The sequence below is a fragment of the Apiospora aurea genome (assembly GCF_038362705.1).
Source record: "Apiospora aurea strain CBS 24483 chromosome Unknown utg000001l_segment0_segment0, whole genome shotgun sequence".
In the NCBI taxonomy this organism is placed as follows: Eukaryota; Fungi; Ascomycota; class Sordariomycetes; order Amphisphaeriales; family Apiosporaceae; genus Apiospora; species Apiospora aurea.
The window spans coordinates 3,854,615-3,872,529 of NW_027117388.1; the positions used below are offsets into that span (position 1 = coordinate 3,854,615).

Sequence of the window (17,915 nt, forward strand, 5' to 3'; positions counted from 1 at the left end):
CACGCTCATGCTGTAAGACAGATAAGATGCGAGGTAGGGTATATTTTGCTGAACTATCAATGCTGGGTAGTGAGCCTTATATCATTACAGTTAATTGTTAGTAAATCACCGTGTCTTCGCCTTCGACCACCATGACATCCCCGGCCTCGTCTGCCTCCTTAACGTGGGCACCACCGGCTTTGCTGGCTTGTGCGGACGCACGATCATTAGTAGAATCAGGCTGTGCTGGGGGGTTAGGGTCGCTGTCATCACTCTTACTACCCACAGTGGACTGCTGCTGCTGATGCTGCTGATCTTCTTGGGGCTGGTCTGACGACGGTGGGGGTTGTGAGGTCTCCTCTGTTACCATCTCATCACCGGGAGGAGTAGGAAGTTTCTGCTCGGCTATGCCGGAATCGCCATGTCGTTTCTCTTGTCTTTGCTTGAACTCACGGGTTTCCTGATTGACCAAGTCTTGCGCATCTTGGACCTGGTCCTTGATGAGTTCTTCCTGGCGTTGGGTGAGGTCCCAGGGAAGATAATACTGCGATGGGGGTTAGTAATCGCAGCGACGAAGGGAAGATCGATAGGGACGTGTGACTTACGATATGGGGTTCGGTTTTCGTTCGGAGATAACGGGCCATGGAGACCAAATGGGAATGCCGGGTTTTCATCTATCGTACAGAGTCAGCCAATTGTCTCTCTCAGCTATAGCCAGCGCCGTAGGGTCAACCAGCAGCGACTATGGGCTTGAAATGGAGGCAGGGGAAAGCGCAACTTACCACCTGTTCCTCGAAGTTGATTTGCTCTCGCTGACGCACTTCTCTGACTTTGGCCAGCTTCGCCTCTCGGTGCTTGCTATCCTCGGCTCTCTGCTGGGTGGCTTTTTCCTGCTGTCGTCGCTCAATCTCCTGCCGTCTCTTCTGCTGCGAGTTGGTAGTGGTTTGACTTAGGGTGTTCAGCAAACCACCGAATAATCGCTTGCCGCGCTTCTTCTCCTCCATCGAAGTGCTTAACCGTCGGTCAGCGGGCGAGATCTGCCGGGGGACCGTGGGCGACCGCGTGGCAGTAGAGCCGCGGCGACTGCCTCTATCGGCGGCTTGGGGGGTCTTCGCGTCTCGTGCGCTTGGGGGACTGGTAGGTGGTCGCCTCCGAAGGCGAAGGCGATCGCGCCTTGCGTTTCTGTGCGTTCGAGGAATCTTCCATTTTCGCATCGGTAATTGTAGTAGCACCGTCGTCGGCTCTGCGCAAGCTATGGTGATCTGTCAGCAATCGGATTGGGGCGTGGTCGGAAACGGGGATTGGAAGCGTATAGCTTACCCATCATCATCTGTCGACATCTTGGCCCTTCCCAACGAGCGCAACCGAGCGCTACTGAGCAATGACTGCTAAAGCTGGCTGCAAACAGGTAAATACGTCCAAGGAATTCAGAAATGCGAATTGACTGCTGTCAGCTCATGCTACTTTATTTCGACTGGTCTGACGCTCCCATTGGTGGGAGATGGCGGGACGTCGTCGCAAGGCTGGGGAATGAGCATTGAATTAATGATTAGTAATCCCAGCAGGCGATTGAGTTCATGCTCGCTCGCCTGCATCTCCACTTTATGAAAGGGCACTTGTGCAAGGTACCGCCAACCACCCCCCACTTTGGCCTGGCCTGGCCTTATGCTGGCCTTGCTCAATGCAGCTCCGAGCTCCCAACGTCAGTTTTAAGAAAACTCCAGAATTTGGTGGCAAGGCTGAGGAATCCATCATCACCACCCAAACCTCGACGCGCCTTCTCTATATCATATCCACGCACCGAACGCCCGACAAACGAACCGACTTGCGCATTTACCCTCCCACATACACGACAGAAGACCAAAACCACACGCTGTCGAAAAGCCTCCAGATATAATCCAAGATGTCGCGCCATCATCCGTAAGCCTCGCCCCGTCCTCCCCCCTCGGAAGCAAGAACTACCCCATACTGACTTACTTCTCCTCCAGCGACTTGGTCATGTGCCGCAAGCAGTCCGGCGTCGCCATCGGCCGCCTCTGCGACAAGTGCGACGGCAAGTGCCCCGTCTGCGACTCGTACGTGCGCCCCACGACGCTCGTCCGCATCTGCGACGAGTGCTCCTTCGGCAACTACCAGAACAAGTGCGTCGTCTGCGGCGGCGAGGGCATCTCGGACGCCTTCTACTGCTTCGAGTGCACCCGCCTCGAGAAGGACCGCGACGGCTGCCCCAAGATCATCAACCTCGGTAGTTCGAGGACTGACGTGGGTTCTCCTTCTCCTTCTCTTCTCTCCTCTTCTCTTCCCTCGTCAACATGGACGGGGGCGTGTATTGGCCGGAAGCTAACCATCATTCTTCGCGCAGTTGTTCTACCAAAAGAAAACGAATCGGACGGGGTACTAGTTCCCGTGTGGCCCGGGTCTGGGCGCGATTGCTCGAGTACGAGGTGGACATTGTTGTACATGGATAGGGGCGAAGCATCAGCAGATTATCACAAAATGAGCAGAAGAATTTGGGATATTGCATTTACAAGGCGTTACAGAGGTTTTGGCTTTCGAAGGGTTGATACCCCAGTGATTGGAAGAAGTAGTGCAGTACAGCATATACATACAAAGTTGGCAAAATCAAACTTGTTTTTGGTCTCGCTATAGACTGCTGAAGCAGATACATGAACTCGTGACGCCGTGCGCCTTGCGTGACCCCCCAACGCTCCCGTACCCATTATAATGTACAAGGTGTAGAACTGTTATGCAAAATCATAAACCCATCAAACCCAGCGAGGGGTCAGCAAGGTTAGATATAGCTGACCTTGACGCCCATGCCCGCAGTGGCCTTGAGCTTGCTCCAACCGGAACCCAGTATGCGACTGATGCGCTCCCGTATACGCTGGTTGCCAAACATGACGAGCATGCCGATAATAAAGGCCATGAACCGCATAAGCAACATCGGATTAGTCTTGAACTGCGATCCCAGCCGCTCGAGGACGACTCGCAAGTTCGAGAGGATCATCGTTGCGCGCGCGCTGAGACTCGGGGGACCTACAGCCTTGCCCTTGGCAGCCTTGGGTTTCGACAAGGCCGAAGGGCCCTCTTTTGTGCGGCGACTCTTGCTCGCTCCGTTCGCGGCGCCGGCCGTCTTCTCGACCCCGTAATCCACCTCGCTGCCCTCCCGCCGGGCCCTCTCCTCTTCCAGCCGTTTTTGCTCCCGCGTCTCGTTCTCGGACCGGAGTCTTTTAGCCTCCTCTAGATCCCTGCGGAGCTGCTCGTCCTGTCGCTCCTGCTCCTCTCTCTCGTTCCGCTGCTGCTCCTGCTGGTCTTCCTGCAGACTATGCAGAGCCAGTAGAAACGCGTCGCGACGCTCTTCGTCCAACACTGACGACACACTGATGAACTCCCGGGCATAATCCCACTCGTCGTTCCTCAACAACACGTGTAGTGTATATAGCTCGAGGATCTTAACTCTCGCGTTGAGATCCCGTGGCGTGTCGGCGCCGCTCGTGGCCTTGGACTTAGACTTGGACCTCCGATGCTTAGTCGAGTGATTTGAAGATTGCGTCTCTTCTAGCCGTTGTGCTATGTCCAGGTTCGGCTCTTGGGATGCTGCCAGGTAGGCCTCCAATCGTTTCTGATTGAGGGTTTGAGTGCGGGCGTGCGCCAGGAGCAAAGTGGCTCTGTCGCGCATGTTAGTTTGGCCGAATTTACCGAGGTAAGAGTCGAAGTTGATTGCAGTAGTAACTTACAGGTTGATGACAACGTCTGCGTCCACGTTGCCTTCGATGCCATGGTAGCCGTTCCGAACGACCTCCTCCCAGATGTCACCTTCGCGCACCTTGTGGCACAGGGCGCGGTACTCCTGCGTGCCGAAGGAGTCCTTACCCTCATCAGGCTCGAGCTCGAGGATGCCGTTGAGAATGGTCAGATACAGGCTCCACACCTTAATGCGGGTGGACCGGCTGGCCTGGGCAACGGGGGCCGGCTCGTTCTCGGCGACGGTGTCAGTGCTCTCTCCTAGACCAGGTGTTGGTGGCGTGACGAGCGGGAGTATGGTGGACAGGGCCTCGGGCATGCGACGCGTGAGGAAGAGCTGGGAGGACTGGCGGTACGTCTTGGAGATGTGCGAGGAGGATTGGCGCGCGGCAGTCGTCGGCGAGGAGAGGGACGAGATGGACGAGGACAGGAGCTGTGAATGGTGCGAGTTGTACATGTTGCCGGACATGGACATGGAGCCCGTAGGACTCGTAGAGGCGTCGTTGTTTTGGTCGTTGAAGGCCATGACGTCTTGTCAACAAAGCCCCGAATTGGATTGTTTATTTTTTTCCCTTATTGGTGCGGCTGGCGTGCTTCATCAAATTCCCGTCATTGGAGGAGGCGTGGATTGTACATGTCAATTTGGAAGCGAGGTTGAAAAGAAGCTCAATGGAGGCGATCAAGCGAAAGTATTAGTTAGAAAGGAAGGCGGCAGTGCTAGGGACAGACGACGCTCCCGTTATTATCCTCCAGGTCAGTAGTTATTCCATGTGGTGGCAGCGGGTGTTGATGATCATTGACGATATTGACGGTTGTTTATGGTTGAGTTAGGTTTGGGTTCGGTTACCAAGGGCAGCTGGAGGTTGAGGGTGTCCGAGACCACATGGCGGGCTGTCATGTGGATGGAATGTTTAAACTGCGGTCTGGGCAGTTGGCCGGCTGATTTGTCGACGCGAGTCGGACTCCCCAGGGCCGATTCTAGTGGGAAGAAGACTGACAGTCTTTTTTTTTGCCTCGGCTTGTCGGGCCTTGCCTGGGTGGGCCACCAGAAGGCCACTGGCAGGCTGGCACTGGCTGGCCAGTGCTCAGGCTGTCAGGGACTCCGGGCCACTAACTCCCAGTTTAGGTGCTTGGACCGATGCCCCGGAAATGCTTCCCAAGGCCGTGCTGATTGCCTGACCCCAATTTCCATCGACAGTCACCTGGCCCGCCATGACGGCAGGGACCAGAGGGGATTGAATTGACCTGTGAAGATAGGCGGGACCTCCGTTTTGCGCTGCGATCTTCGTCGCTACGTGTATCAAGATCGTCAGGGCAGGCCGCAGGCCCCTTTTAAGCCAACGCAACGCCCAAACACCAGCCAAACCGCCGCCGCCGCCGCACTGCGCATGTCTATTTTGACTGCTGACGCAGTTTAGACTTTCGTTTTGACAATTGCCATGGTGATAGAAAAATAGGGCTCACCAACATCGATCTTCAGCACCAACCTCGCATGCCTCTGCTTGTTGACACGCACACCAGAGAAGCGTCAGATGTCTCCTAGGAGACGAGGCGCTCATGGCATCTCTTCGGTGACCATTTACACGCTTTCGTGCCGCGCATTACAGTCCCGGAAATAATAGCCCAATCCATTTAGGCTGCCTAGGATCGTGGCAATCTTCGCGGAGAACCCTGTCAATAAGGACTTGTCAGTAGGCGTTCAAAAGAGGATTGAGATGAACTACCTAGCCCCTGTCCGTCAAAGCATATGCCGAAATCGCCCATTGGCACTAGGGTATTCCTTCCGGAGAAGACGATCTGGACAAATCATCAGTTCCTGGGTGCCATATGCCATCCGATCAGTATGTATGAACTTTACTAGATGAGGCCGTATTGTGCATTCATCCAATCATGAACTGCCGCCCCTAGTGAGAGACGTTAATTGCATTAGGATCTAATAAAACGGCATTTCCACCCACACACGGTGATCGGAGAAAACACGTCTGCGGCTCCCGCTCGCCATCAAAGATGTTCCCAACTTATTCCGCTCATATCGAACGAGGATATGGACCGTTTTCGGCTCCTGATCACACCCAATCGATGCAGTATCCACCTAAAGTACTCCCGCTCAAAAAGAGGGCAGAATAGGGGGGTTTGTCTAGGAGAACGCAAAATGCCAGCAGCTTGGCAACGCTGTTCTTCTGTCACGCACCCAGCGGTTCGTCGATACTTTTAGCCGGTTAACCCATCGGTACTGAGTATTCTGGGAATAGCTTTTTCATCACGTAAATGTCCATGCTTGCGCGTCAATATTATGAAGAGGCGATTGCTGACCCCCCTACCAACTTGAACCACACTATAACGAATCCCAGCACGTAACTTCCAATACCATTCAACACACTTGACTCTCCTTAGCCGCGAAGGGCCCGTTCGAGGCGAGTCGCGGCAGCCGCCGTGACGAAAGCCTGCGCGCTTCCACAGACATACCTGGGAAAGTCCCACAACGACCCATATAGACCACACATGACCAAGTCACTAAAGGGGCCGCATGCGGCAATGTCAAAGAACATCCAGAAGCGCGGATTTTGCTGTCGAGAGTACCCCGGAACGGCCCGGAGGCCCAAGACGCCGGACGGCAGCCCGCGGACGAGAGGGCGGTTGCCTGGGCGCCAGTATCGTGAAAAGAGGAACGCAGTGTTTTTCATCTGGCTGACAAGAACCTGGCCGAGGCTCAAGTCAACTTCATAGCGGTCCGGACGGACCAGGTACGGCAGCAAAAGGTGGTTGAAGGTCGCGACAGCGAGGCTGGGGAGGAGAATGCAGAGGTAGCCCTTGGCCGCCTTGGGCAACAGGTCGGTCAGGACGTATCGCAAGTTCTTCCGGCTGATGCGGGTTGACGATTCCCCGCTTCGTCTCGGGGGACAAGAACACAAAACACAGGCTGACTGGCGCCATCACGGATAGAATGGTCCTGGTTTTGCCGAACGGTCCGTATTTGAGGAAGTCGTAGAGCTCGCCCTCGCCTGTGGGCTCTACGGGCAGTGGGGGTAGCCCCTTCGCACGCAGTAGCTGATTGAAAAATGCATCGAACTCGGGATCAGGTCCGGGATTCGTGGCTGCAACCGCCATGCAAATAGCTGCCAAGAACCCCTCGGCGCGCTCGAGTCGGGTGGGTCTGAAATTGAGTATCGCTTCCATGACTGAATATGTAACCAGTGCTGGTACTGGTTTAGAGTGCGGATAACGATAACTTGTGACGGTGCTTTTAGGGCTGAAGAATCACTTCTTGAGTATGTGCCAAAGGATGCCTTTCAAAGAGTGGTGGCTGCTGTTGTTGAGTGAGCAAAGCAGTGGTGGGCACTTCTGTACCAATGCATGTTCGATATGTGCAAAAGGAAATGTGTGCACTTGAGCAGGTACAGTCAGTTATAAATGCATGTCTGCGACTTCGCTATCCTACCTAGCAAGTGCTTTCTGCGTAGTGGCTAACAAGGTGGGAAAGAGGTGTGGTCTGGCTGTACCAATCACGGATGGAACCTTGCGATGAATGTTCCAAGGCAGAAGCAACGCAAAAGACCATGCACTGTAGTGTATTGTAATAACTTGTTGTTGACATTCCACTCAAAATCTGGAATCCAGATGACTCAAAGAATATAGGTGAAAGCCGCCCCGACGCGTTCGATTGCTTGCCATACAGTTGTTTTCCTGAGTATGCATCATAAAAGTAAACATGTACTCGTGATCGCGCCAGGAATATATGCAAACCGCATGAAAGAACTCGTATCATGTTCGATTAAGAAGATAACATGCTGAATTGACGGTACGTACCATTGGGAGAAAGGGAAGAAGAAGAAAATTAAGAAGTATATAGCAAATATATCCAAAAATAAACGGGTTGGACGCGGGTGAAGAGAAAAAAGAGAAGAAGATCCATTGCATGCCTTCAAGCTGGAAGTCGCGCCTTCCCTCCATAGCTTCCTCCATACCTGCCCTCGATACTTCTTGCGAAGTTGGAAGGAAGGAGCAGGTGCGCACCTGAATATGCAGGTGATCAAGCACCCGGACCCAGTGACAGAGAGGCACTTGCCAAACTTCCGTTGCCATAGACACGGGCGTCATCACGAGCATCAACTGGGAATATGCAGAATGCGTGTTAAGAGTTGATGCTACTAGATATGATAGGAGCATATCTTTTTGTATTTCACTGGGTCCTTTCTTAATAGGGGGAGGGCTGACATATACTCTAGCGATACTAAAGAAGGCCACATATTGTGAGTGATGGCTGCATGTCCATATGGAGCTATGTAGACGAGAGGTCCAGCAAGATCTGAATCGGCACATTCAAAAGGCAGGACAGGAATACAAGGCTGCTGCCATGGATGGCCAGAACACCAACCATGCAGGTATGTCAACGGTTCAAATCTGGAGAATCCATTCGAGGCAGGCGAAAGGGTAGTGGAGTGGCATATGCAGCTAGCTCCGTCAACCGAAGACGCTCTTTCCCCAAAATCTAGCCATGGGACACACAATGAGCAGCCAAGCTACCTAAGCACTTACATGTAGGAATGAGTCAGCGAACTACAATTTCTCCTGGCCAACATTGAAGCTCGAATGTACTTGGGTACCTGGTAGATGCCACCTGTACGTAGCGGCATGTGCCTCCACGTTCAATTGCATTGATCGATTCAAGTTTGCAAGAGCGAGCTTGTGGTTCGCGTGAAGACTGGAGCCTGGCGTCGACGCATGCCATATCTCCCTGCCCTTTCGAATTGGAACAGAGGACACCCAAGTCAAATACGCATTGAATGAGAGCCGACGACGAAGGTGGAGGCGGGGTCCATCAACAGCAGCTACCCACGCATGTAGGCAGTGGTCTGATGCCGCGATGGGTGTCGGTGCGCTTTCGCATCGATCTAATGCAGGAAGTGTATATTTCAACCGGTTTCCAGTTCATTTAATAAGTATGGAAGGCTACTCCTAATATTCCCTTGTCTTACGTGGAACACTGCGTACATGGTCGTTCACCCTAAGGTACGTGAGGCAAGGTGTGTATCCTAATGGTGCGCCACTCATGGGTTCTGGTGTCTGCTGTATTTCGGCTACCTGATAGGAATATACTGCATACATAACCATGTAGCTACGCCTCATCGATTTTCAATTTGGTATTCAAATTTAGATCTTGCAATGAAGATGCTTTGGGCCATGTATCCCAAGCCGCCCCCGTCCACCACAAACCCTCACCACCCTAAGCATCCTTAACCTTCCCATACTTGGTTTGCCACTCCTCATTCACACCCCGGTAATCCTCAGGACCATACGGATCCGTCCATTCCGCCAGGAACCCGTTCTTCCGGTGCACCGGCAGCCCCAAATCCCGCAGCAGCAAGTCGAGGTACGGCACCGCGTCGAAGATGAAGCTGGGGTTCTTGCTGCCCCAGTCGGTCGGGTAGCGCCACCGCCCAAACCGGTTATACAGGACCGTCTTGTAGCGCAGCTTCTCGAGCTCACCCTTGCTGTTACTGGCCGCGCACGCCGCCGCCGGGTCCTGGGCCAGCGACCCCGAGAAGTAGGCGCTGATCCAGAGGCCCTGCAAGTGCGCCGTGATCGCGTTGCTGAAGTTGGATACGATGCCGGCGAACGCCACGTCGCGGGTGCGCAGGAAGCGTTCAGAGGGCGGGACTACGAAGTGGTGCAGCACGTACGGCGTGAGGGGCGTGCACGGGGTGACGGCGTCGTCGCTGTCGATGCCCTTCTGGTCGGTGAGGGGGACGTAGAACCTGTTCCAGACGGGCTGTTTCTTGAGTCGGGGAAATTGCGCGAAGATTTCCTCGTCGGCCCTCTTCATGAGCAGCTGCTGGTTCGCAAGGTCATCTTGGAGACCCTTCTCCGTCGGCGTATGCGGCAGGCCCAGCTCCTTTTCGATTCCCTCGGGCAGGAACTTGAGCGCAGGCACATGCTTCCAGCCCGTGTTGGCGAGAAGAACGTCGGAATCGAGCACGGTCGCGTCGGACAGGTGGACCTTGCCGGGGCTCAAGTTGGTGATGTCGCTGATGTGGACCCGAACCCTGCCGCTGCGCACGAGGGCCAGGAAGTCCGTTTCGTAGTTGAGGATGCTGAAGCTGGCGCCGGTGAACATGGCCTCGGTCCATGGCTTGAGCTTGGCGGTTTCGGGGTGCGAGTCGAATTTCATCAGCGTCAGCGCGTCGTTCCCGAGGATCTTCCAGAAAGCGTCTACAATGAGACGCCCGACGAAGGTTCCATGCAAAATTCGACGAATGGGGCTGTAGCCATCGGCCCAACCCCAAATACAGGGGGCTGAACCAGGTCAAGAAGCGCGTGTCTAAGATCGATCAGAGAGTGTTTGATCTATGGAGCGGGGGCGCCGCCTTACTAGCTAGCTTCTCGATCCATTTCTTTAATGGTGTCACGTATGGCGGTGCAATCCAACAAGGGCCATGCCCAGATGCTGGCATTGACCAGATTAGTAAAGCTCGCCCATCAGTCTACCGGAAAGTCATATGAAAAGGGGTGGACATACATCGAATAACCCAGTCGACTGACACTCCGGCCGTGGCATAAGCATAGACAGCATCCCATCCAAACTTGGTTCCGCCGAAAACGGTGACGTTCTTGGCGTTATGTAAAGTCTCCCTGTTTTGCTTGAAGTATTTGCCGTGAAATATCTTTCCGCCATAGCTTTCCTGACCTTCGAAATGGGGCAAAAACGGGTCCGAAGTGAGGCCGGTGGCGATGATCAGCTTTCGCGCCTTGACACGGGTATTGTCGCCGTCGGGGCCTTCCACCGAAAGAGTCCAGCCCCCAGTCTCGTCATGGTGCTCGGCGGACCGGACCTTGGTCTGGAGGCGGATATGATCGGCGATGCCAAACTCCTCCGCATAAGCCCTGAGGTACTTGTTGACGACTAAAGCGGGAATGTGCTGTCCCGGCTCGACCCCAAAGGTCGCCGTGTCCATGGGGAAGTCGGGGTACTCATACGTCCCCAAGAGGTTGTTCGTCTTGAGTCCGGGGTAGAGGCGCTCGTCTGCCCAGGTGCCACCGAGAGTCGCTTGCGAGTCGTATATCATCAATGAAGCCTCGGGCTCAGTGCAGTGATACTGCTTGGCGGCGGCGAGCCCATACCAGCCTATATACCGGTTAGTAACACCATCCGCCGGACATGATAACACACGTGAGACGTAATAGGGCAATATTACCAGCACCTATAACGACACAACCGTACTCCTCCATATTCCCAATTTGTTGGTTGAATTACAAACACACAGACTCTCTCTCCTCACGGAGTACCGATGCAACTTTTCGTTTTTGGAGTAAATTTTGGGGGTTGGGGTGAGACAAACCCCATGCAGAGAGTAAGCAGTAAGCTGAAATAAAGGGATAGGCCGTCCCCACTTTGTGCGATAATCCGGATAATATCGCGGCACCGGAGCAAGGGGGGGATGGATATGATAAGTCAAGAGTCGGCAATTAAGTATGTGCATCACTTTTGCCATTAATTGAGGGAGTTACTAGTAACTCTATATACTGACAACATACGAGCTAACTTAGCTAAGTATACACTTTAGTAAGCAAATTTATACTAACCTCAAAATATTATAATGCGCCTTGTACCACCATTTCACCATCTTGATGTCCGTGGTGTTCCGAAATCAAAATAAACCTACTAAATTATCCGCAGGATCCGGATCAACCTACCTTACCACTTCGCCTCAAGAGACAAAAGTGAGGGTCTGTAAGGCACAGCAAGCGATTCTCGAACGTGAAGCTCCCACCTGTCGAAACGGCTCGGTGCCATAGTCTCTGACTAGTTGCGCAACAGCTTTGCAGGCCTCGAGGTTCGCCAAGTTACGGCCGGGACACTGGTTGTATCCCGTGCCCCACTACGAAAGATGTCGTATTGATACAGGGGAGATAAGGACAAGTGGCAGTGGGCAGATAGCGGCACGGCTACTTACATGCATGAGATAAGTTGCCATTCTCCTGGACTCTTCCGGATCCAGCCAGCGATCCGGATTGAACGTGTCCGCATCCGCACCGAAGACCGAACGACTACTGTTGATGACCCAGGAGTTGATGCCGAGGACAGTCTACGCGCGTATGTGAGTAAATCTCCGCAGGCTCGGGGTAGTATGACGGACGGGGCTCTTGAGCATTCTCAATCGCTAGTATACAATCATCAACATCATTATACATCTCCGTATTATCCCATGCCATCTGATCCCTAAAACACACCACCCCCTGTAAGCTACTTTCTGTACACGTAACAGAACCTATGACCAAGCGGACACCGCCTGAGGCTCGCCGGCCTTCCGAGACCCCTTATCCTTTACAACCGTCACCTGCGTCGTACGCACGATGCCACCCCCAAAGGTTGCGTCGCCGTCTTTCGAAGAAGCCTCACGTAAGTGCTCGGTCGACTCGGACCTATCCAGCTTGCTCAGCGGCATCCCGGTTTCGGTATCGCCAAACATGCCGTCCTTGTTGCGCTTCCGCGACAGCGCGTTGTAGCTCGAGCGAGGGCCGTGGTGGTTGGAGCTGGACCCGGTGCCCGACACGGTGCTGCCGAAGATCTTGCGGAGGAGGTATGATTCCTTGACGGTGCGGGGCAAGCTGGGGGCACAGGCTACGATGAAGCCGCACGTAATCTCGGCCGTGCACCATAGCAGGACCGGCGAGGTGAAGTAGAAGACGTCCTTCTCGGTCGCGAGGGCAAGCGTGTCGACCAGGCGGAAGACCGAGCAAACCACACCCCTGTTCATTTCTACCCGTTAGCACTCATCGCAGTATCAGAAAGATATATGTAGGGAAATCACTTACAGGATACCAAGACTGAAAACAAAGGCAAGTCCAACCTTCTTTTGCATCGACAGGTTCAGCGACCAGACCACCTTCTGGGGCAACAGCACCATGATAACGTCGGTGACGAAGTGGGTGCTGGCCGAGACCTTTTGTAGGATGGGAAGGGGGAAGCACTTGGCGCCGGCCACCTTGGTGACGTCCCAGATGGCCTCGTGGGGAATGCACTGCACATTCAGGAGGATGGTGATGACGACCAGGACCAAGGACTGGAGGGCGACGATGAACATGGAGCCCCACCAGAAGTAGCTCTTCTTCCGGGTACCAGGCGGGACGAATATCCGGGACCATTCGAGCGGGATGGCGATCTTGATGAGGCCCAGGGCGCTAGAGTAGAAAACGCCAAAGAGGAACGCATACTGTCAACGAAGCATATTAGTATTTCTCTCAATTGACACTGACACAGACATGGGAGAGAGAGAGAGAGAGAGAGAGAGAGAGAGAGAGAGAGAGAGAGAGAGAGATTGCTCTACGTACATACAGTGCCGAGATCTCGGTCTCGACCTTGATATCCCAAGCATGGACGAAGTAGCCCGGGTACTGAAGCCACATCAAGTCTGTCCATGCCGCCGCGACGAAGGCGGCGTAGGCGCCTATGATGAGGACATCCTCGGCCTTCAGCTGTCTCGCGATCCCGAATCTGCCGTAGAGCCGGGCCGCCACGGCCAGAGTCGACACCACGAGCATGAGGCTGACAGCCCCGAGGCCTAGGGCGTTGTTCCTGCTCGGTGGGTCGTCGAAGTTGGAGACCATGCCATCCGGTGGCGGCAGGACCGAGGCGGAGAGATCGAGCGACATGGTGTGGATGCCGTCAGGAACCTGCTTGACGACAAGGAAAACAGCAAAAAAAAGCAAAACACAAAAGCACAATGCGATGTTCAGGAGGGCTTGGGGGAGGGACCTCGTTGGCTTGAAACGAGAAGAGATCACAAATACCTTCGAGATAGGGGGGGCGCGGACGGGAGGCACTAGAAGAATAAACAACACTGACCAGCCTAGTAAAAGCGTATCGGACTGGATAGACGGCAAAACACGGGAACAGATCGAGAGTATCCCAATTCCCGATAGGTAACCCTGGACTGGGGTCGCTCGTAATTAACATCCTGAAACGGCAAGCAGAGATGATCATGATCTTCGTCGCGAAATCCTCCTCGGTGGTATCCCGCCTACTCCACGCCTTGGACACCCCGGAAAGAACGACAGTCTAGGGTAGCAATACGACGTGACGGCAGCATCGACGGCAGCATCGACTGGCATATAATGCTCAACATCTATATAGGTTTCGCCTTTCTAAAACGCCGGTGCGTACTGAGTGGTGCCTAATGGCCAGGGGCGGCATGTCCTCGCACGAGCACCCGTAGATTACTATATCGTAAAGCCCCCCTCTATTCTCTGTCCGGGGTATGGCGGGTAGGGCGGTTTAGGGCCTCTAGGAGCAGTGAAGCCTAGATTTCGATACAATCTTGGAGCACTTACGTAAAACGCCGATTTTTCACTAAAGGGTGATCAAAAATATTAAGATGTTGCATGCTTTTTAGTTCCTCCTAAATATATCCGGTTAAGAGGGGGCGGCACAGTTAAAGGGGCGGGGGCGCGGCGGGGCGCGGCACAGTTAAAGGGGGGCGGCGGCGGCACAGACAAAAGGGGGGCGGCGGCGGCACAGTCACGCCGGTGGGACAGCCTGCCAGTCGGCCAGTCGTGAGCCTGGTTCCTCCGCAAGTGCGGGCCCGGCACGCGCCCAGTAAGTCGCTCCATCAGGACAACGCTCCGCCCTGGCTTTCCAAATCTGACAGCAGCTCGGAATGGAACTGGACGCAGGATCAATGGCCATGGACCGACAATGGCCCTGGGCAATGCCAGCCAGATTGTGATAGGCCGTATGTCGCCATTCGATGTAACATGTTGCTGCGACTAAGAACATTACGCATGCGAATAACCCCATCACGCCCCATCAAGCAAATCTGGGGCGTGCTAGCCGGGGAAAAAGGGGACCCTGCAGGCTCTCGCAGACGTATTTCTTGCGGCAATCGCTTGTAGCTTCTTAACTACCTATACTACATATCACGCACACCATATCGGCGAGGTTCCCAATTGATTTGGAAACCAACCTAGTAACCCCAACACTACACAGAGTCGCAGTCATGGTCGTCACACAGCGTGAGCCCAGGCACGAAGAACACGCCATCCATCCCACGGGTTGGGAGAACGACCCCGAAGAGGAGCGGTTCCGCCTATCGCTCTTCGATCCCATCATCCTCGTCGTCTACTGTCAGTTCGCCCTGTACTTCCGCCTGGATGACGCCCACAAGGACCAGGCCGCCCAGGTCCTGCAGCAGGGCCTCGAGAAGACGCTCAGCCAGGTGCGGCACCTGTGCGGCACCATCGAGAAGGACGAGGGCGGCGGCTTCTCCTTCGTCAAGAAGAAGGCGACGACGGTCCGCTACGTCGTCAAGTGGCTCGACGGCCCCGAGTACCCCTCCGTCGACGACATGGAGAAGATGACCTTCTCCGGCAAGTCGCTGGGCGACCACGCCGGCGCTTTCGCCCTCGACGGCATGCCCTACGGCGAGGGCCGGCCCGAGTCCAACCCCAACAACAGCCCCATCACCTCGGGCTTCCAGCTTAACTTCATCCGCGGCGGCGCCATGTTCAGCTCGCACCTGCACCACTGGGCCGCCGACCTCGTGGGCTGGCGGAACTTCACGCGCCAGCTCTCCGACAACTGCCGCGCCATCTGGGACGCCCGGGCCACCGGCGGCGCGCCCCAGTGGCCGTCGTGGGACCCGGCCTGCATCGACGTCTCGCGCTTCACCAAGCAGCTGCCCCAGGACCAGCTGGTCGACGGCCCGCCCGTCGCGCCGCGCCACCCGAAGCTGCCGTCCGAGGACCAGTTCGAGTCGGTGCTGTTCCACCTGCCCAAGAGCAAGGCCGAGGCCCTCAAGAGGCTGGCGCAGCCCACCGCGGCCGAGGGAGGCGGCTGGGTCTCGACCTACGACGCCATGTGCGCCTTCGTCTGGCGGCACCTGACGCGCGTGCGCGTGCCCTACTACGAGGCCGACCTCGCCGCCACGGCGCCCTGGTTCGGCGAGTCGGTCGACATGCGGTCGCGCTTCCACAACCCGGACCCGCCGAAGCGCATGATCCGCAACATGCTGACGGGCGGCTTCAGCGAGATGGCGCCGCCCTCGGTCCAACTCCCGGCCATCGGCGAGCTCGCGTCGCCTCCCGGCGGCCACGAGACGCCGCTCTCGCACATCGCCCTGTACGTGCGCCGCCTCACCCACAGCGTGACCCAGGCCGGCGTCGAGGCCGTGCTCGAGTACATCGCGACGCTGCGCGACCAGCAGTCCATCAGCTTCAACCTCATGGCGAAGCCGCCCCTCTCCCTCTTCATCACCGACCACCGGCCCGCCGACGCGACGTCGTGCGACTTCGGCTTCGCGCGCCCGCTCACGCACCGGTTCCTGACCCGCGGGTCCGTCTCGGCCAACCTGGCGTTCGTGTACCCGCCGCAGGCGACGAGTGGCGGGGACGACGACGACCAGGGGACGATATGGTCCATTTGCAGTAAGTAAGCCCGACTCCAACCCCCAGAGTCCAAACTACTTTGTGGGAAGATCAATGCAATCAGGAGATGGTAGCTGATACAAGAACGTCTGTAGTGGAGAAGGATCTCGTTCCCAAGCTGCGTGCTGACCCCGAATGGAGTCAGCACTTCGAGTACAGAGGCGTGGACTAATGGCTAGCGTGTTACTTGTTTGTGTTTCGAGATGTGCTGCGGTCGAAAGTCTGATTTAGAGCCAATGCAATACCATGACTAGTTAGCGGACGGGAACGTCAAAATAAGTTCATCAGCAATTATCAGCCCAAACCCTACGGTGCCCTCTATTTTTGGTGATGGTAGTTGGGGAGTCAACTGAACAAGATTTCCTAAGTGAATATGTCTTGGCGCCGATGGCACCCAGTCTCCCGCGGGAGCTGAATCATGAATATTTTTCCTTCGCCATCAAGGAGTAATGTTGGTTTCCAGCTATTAAAACCAAAGTTGACCAGGGGGGTACTCCCTGCCGACGACCCAGTCCCAGTGACAGAGGCATTGTGTACCTGGCAGAATGTTAGCAAATATGCATCTCGACCTCAGACAGGTTTTGTAGCTTACAGCGAATATGGTTGCTGCAATGTGATATCGTAAGTTAGCATGTTGTTTAGTGAAAACGACGGTAGGGGCGTTGCTCACCAGCCGTCAATCTTCTCCGTAGGCCGTTTGCAACCTGGACAGGGTCGCGACAGCTTCGAAACCGTCTTCTCACCCTCCTCCATCTCCCGGCGCCGTGCCAGCTTCCGCTGCTCCTCCTCGCGGGCCAAGCGGCGTTGCTCCTCGACCCGGGCTCTTTCGGCTGCTGCCCGCTCTTCCTCCCGGCGGCGCGCCTCGGCAAACTCGAACCGCGCCTTGGCCGCGTCCTCGGCGCTCAGGATGGATTGCTGGAACTGGTGTTTTGCCTCCTTGATACGCAGGTCCAGAGAAGCAATTTCCGCGTCGTAGGCTTCTTCCCGCTCTCGCTCCCGCTGGAGTTGGCTCCGGAATGTGTCGTCGGCGAGGTACTGGTCCCACTCGTCGCAGGTGTGCTCCCTGTGCCAAGCGGTTTGATGCGTGAAACAGAACTGGCGGCGGCAGCCCTGGCAGAGCACGAGAGGCTGCCGTATGCCGGACCAGTGGATCTGTCCTGATTCACAGCCGCTCAGGGGACACCAGACAAAGTGGCTGATGGAGGAGATGGTCTTGTACATATCACGTTCGGTATGCCTATTGACTTTAGTCAGTATCCAAGTATACCATATACCACCCCAGAAATCTTAAGTCTGCTGCACCTACGTTCTGAAGCTGACTGGTGTCACAAAGGCTTGCACATCACGGAACGTAAGAAGCTCCGGACACTCGGGACAGATAATCTGTTGAATGGATTTTTCCTCGAGCTGGGCCTGCAAGGAAAGCTGGACGCACTCCAAACATGCAGAAATGGTGTGAGTGCAGGCGTATGAAACAGGTCGGGTAGAGAACTCCTTCAGTGTCTTGGTCTCGCAGCAGATGACACACTCGCGATTTAACGCCAGGGTATCAAATAGCGCGTGCTCCATGTTGCTACTAATCGGAATATGAGATTTCGGGTTTGTTATTGAGAAAAGATATTTGTCACTCACACGATAATCTGACCGCCACTTCCTTTACCGGTATGCTTGTCTGTATCTGATCCGTGGTGCCGGCGTCCTCGGTGAGCATATTCGAAGTTTGTTCCGCTTGGGGTCAAGACTCTCGCTCTCGTGGTTCGTTCGGGATATGG

General features: G+C 55.2%; 8 protein-coding genes across 8 annotated transcripts; 2 read left to right on the forward strand and 6 right to left on the reverse strand.

Moving 5' to 3' along the window:
- Positions 1-97: 97 nt before the first annotated feature.
- PG986_001194 (uncharacterized protein) lies at positions 98-1,319 on the reverse strand (the record flags this gene model as incomplete). Its single annotated transcript, XM_066837416.1, has 4 exons — positions 98-523; positions 585-653; positions 762-1,161; positions 1,300-1,319. The coding sequence occupies 4 exons, from the start codon at positions 1,317-1,319 to the stop codon at positions 98-100; spliced, it is 915 nt and encodes a 304-aa protein (XP_066706309.1).
- A 563-nt stretch (positions 1,320-1,882) lies between these two features.
- PG986_001195 (pre-mRNA splicing factor ini1) lies at positions 1,883-2,380 on the forward strand (the record flags this gene model as incomplete). Its single annotated transcript, XM_066837417.1, has 3 exons — positions 1,883-1,899; positions 1,968-2,241; positions 2,342-2,380. The coding sequence occupies 3 exons, from the start codon at positions 1,883-1,885 to the stop codon at positions 2,378-2,380; spliced, it is 330 nt and encodes a 109-aa protein (XP_066706310.1).
- Positions 2,381-2,770: 390 nt separating this feature from the next.
- On the reverse strand, positions 2,771-4,249 carry PG986_001196 (uncharacterized protein; the record flags this gene model as incomplete). Its single annotated transcript, XM_066837418.1, has 2 exons — positions 2,771-3,647; positions 3,717-4,249. The coding sequence occupies 2 exons, from the start codon at positions 4,247-4,249 to the stop codon at positions 2,771-2,773; spliced, it is 1,410 nt and encodes a 469-aa protein (XP_066706311.1).
- Positions 4,250-6,113: 1,864 nt separating this feature from the next.
- On the reverse strand, positions 6,114-7,533 carry PG986_001197 (uncharacterized protein; the record flags this gene model as incomplete). Its single annotated transcript, XM_066837419.1, has 2 exons — positions 6,114-6,578; positions 7,531-7,533. 2 exons carry the CDS (start codon positions 7,531-7,533, stop codon positions 6,114-6,116), a joined length of 468 nt encoding a protein of 155 aa, XP_066706312.1.
- A 1,414-nt stretch (positions 7,534-8,947) lies between these two features.
- On the reverse strand, positions 8,948-10,787 carry PG986_001198 (uncharacterized protein; the record flags this gene model as incomplete). Its single annotated transcript, XM_066837420.1, has 2 exons — positions 8,948-9,933; positions 10,241-10,787. The coding sequence occupies 2 exons, from the start codon at positions 10,785-10,787 to the stop codon at positions 8,948-8,950; spliced, it is 1,533 nt and encodes a 510-aa protein (XP_066706313.1).
- A 1,203-nt stretch (positions 10,788-11,990) lies between these two features.
- Positions 11,991-13,374, reverse strand: PG986_001199 (uncharacterized protein; the record flags this gene model as incomplete). Its single annotated transcript, XM_066837421.1, has 3 exons — positions 11,991-12,471; positions 12,538-12,935; positions 13,054-13,374. The coding sequence occupies 3 exons, from the start codon at positions 13,372-13,374 to the stop codon at positions 11,991-11,993; spliced, it is 1,200 nt and encodes a 399-aa protein (XP_066706314.1).
- A 1,343-nt stretch (positions 13,375-14,717) lies between these two features.
- On the forward strand, positions 14,718-16,315 carry PG986_001200 (transferase; the record flags this gene model as incomplete). The annotated part of the gene is made up of 2 exons (XM_066837422.1): positions 14,718-16,143; positions 16,239-16,315. The coding sequence occupies 2 exons, from the start codon at positions 14,718-14,720 to the stop codon at positions 16,313-16,315; spliced, it is 1,503 nt and encodes a 500-aa protein (XP_066706315.1).
- Positions 16,316-16,609: 294 nt separating this feature from the next.
- On the reverse strand, positions 16,610-17,712 carry PG986_001201 (uncharacterized protein; the record flags this gene model as incomplete). The annotated part of the gene is made up of 4 exons (XM_066837423.1): positions 16,610-16,680; positions 16,736-16,749; positions 16,814-17,380; positions 17,450-17,712. The coding sequence occupies 4 exons, from the start codon at positions 17,710-17,712 to the stop codon at positions 16,610-16,612; spliced, it is 915 nt and encodes a 304-aa protein (XP_066706316.1).
- Positions 17,713-17,915: the final 203 nt, after the last annotated feature.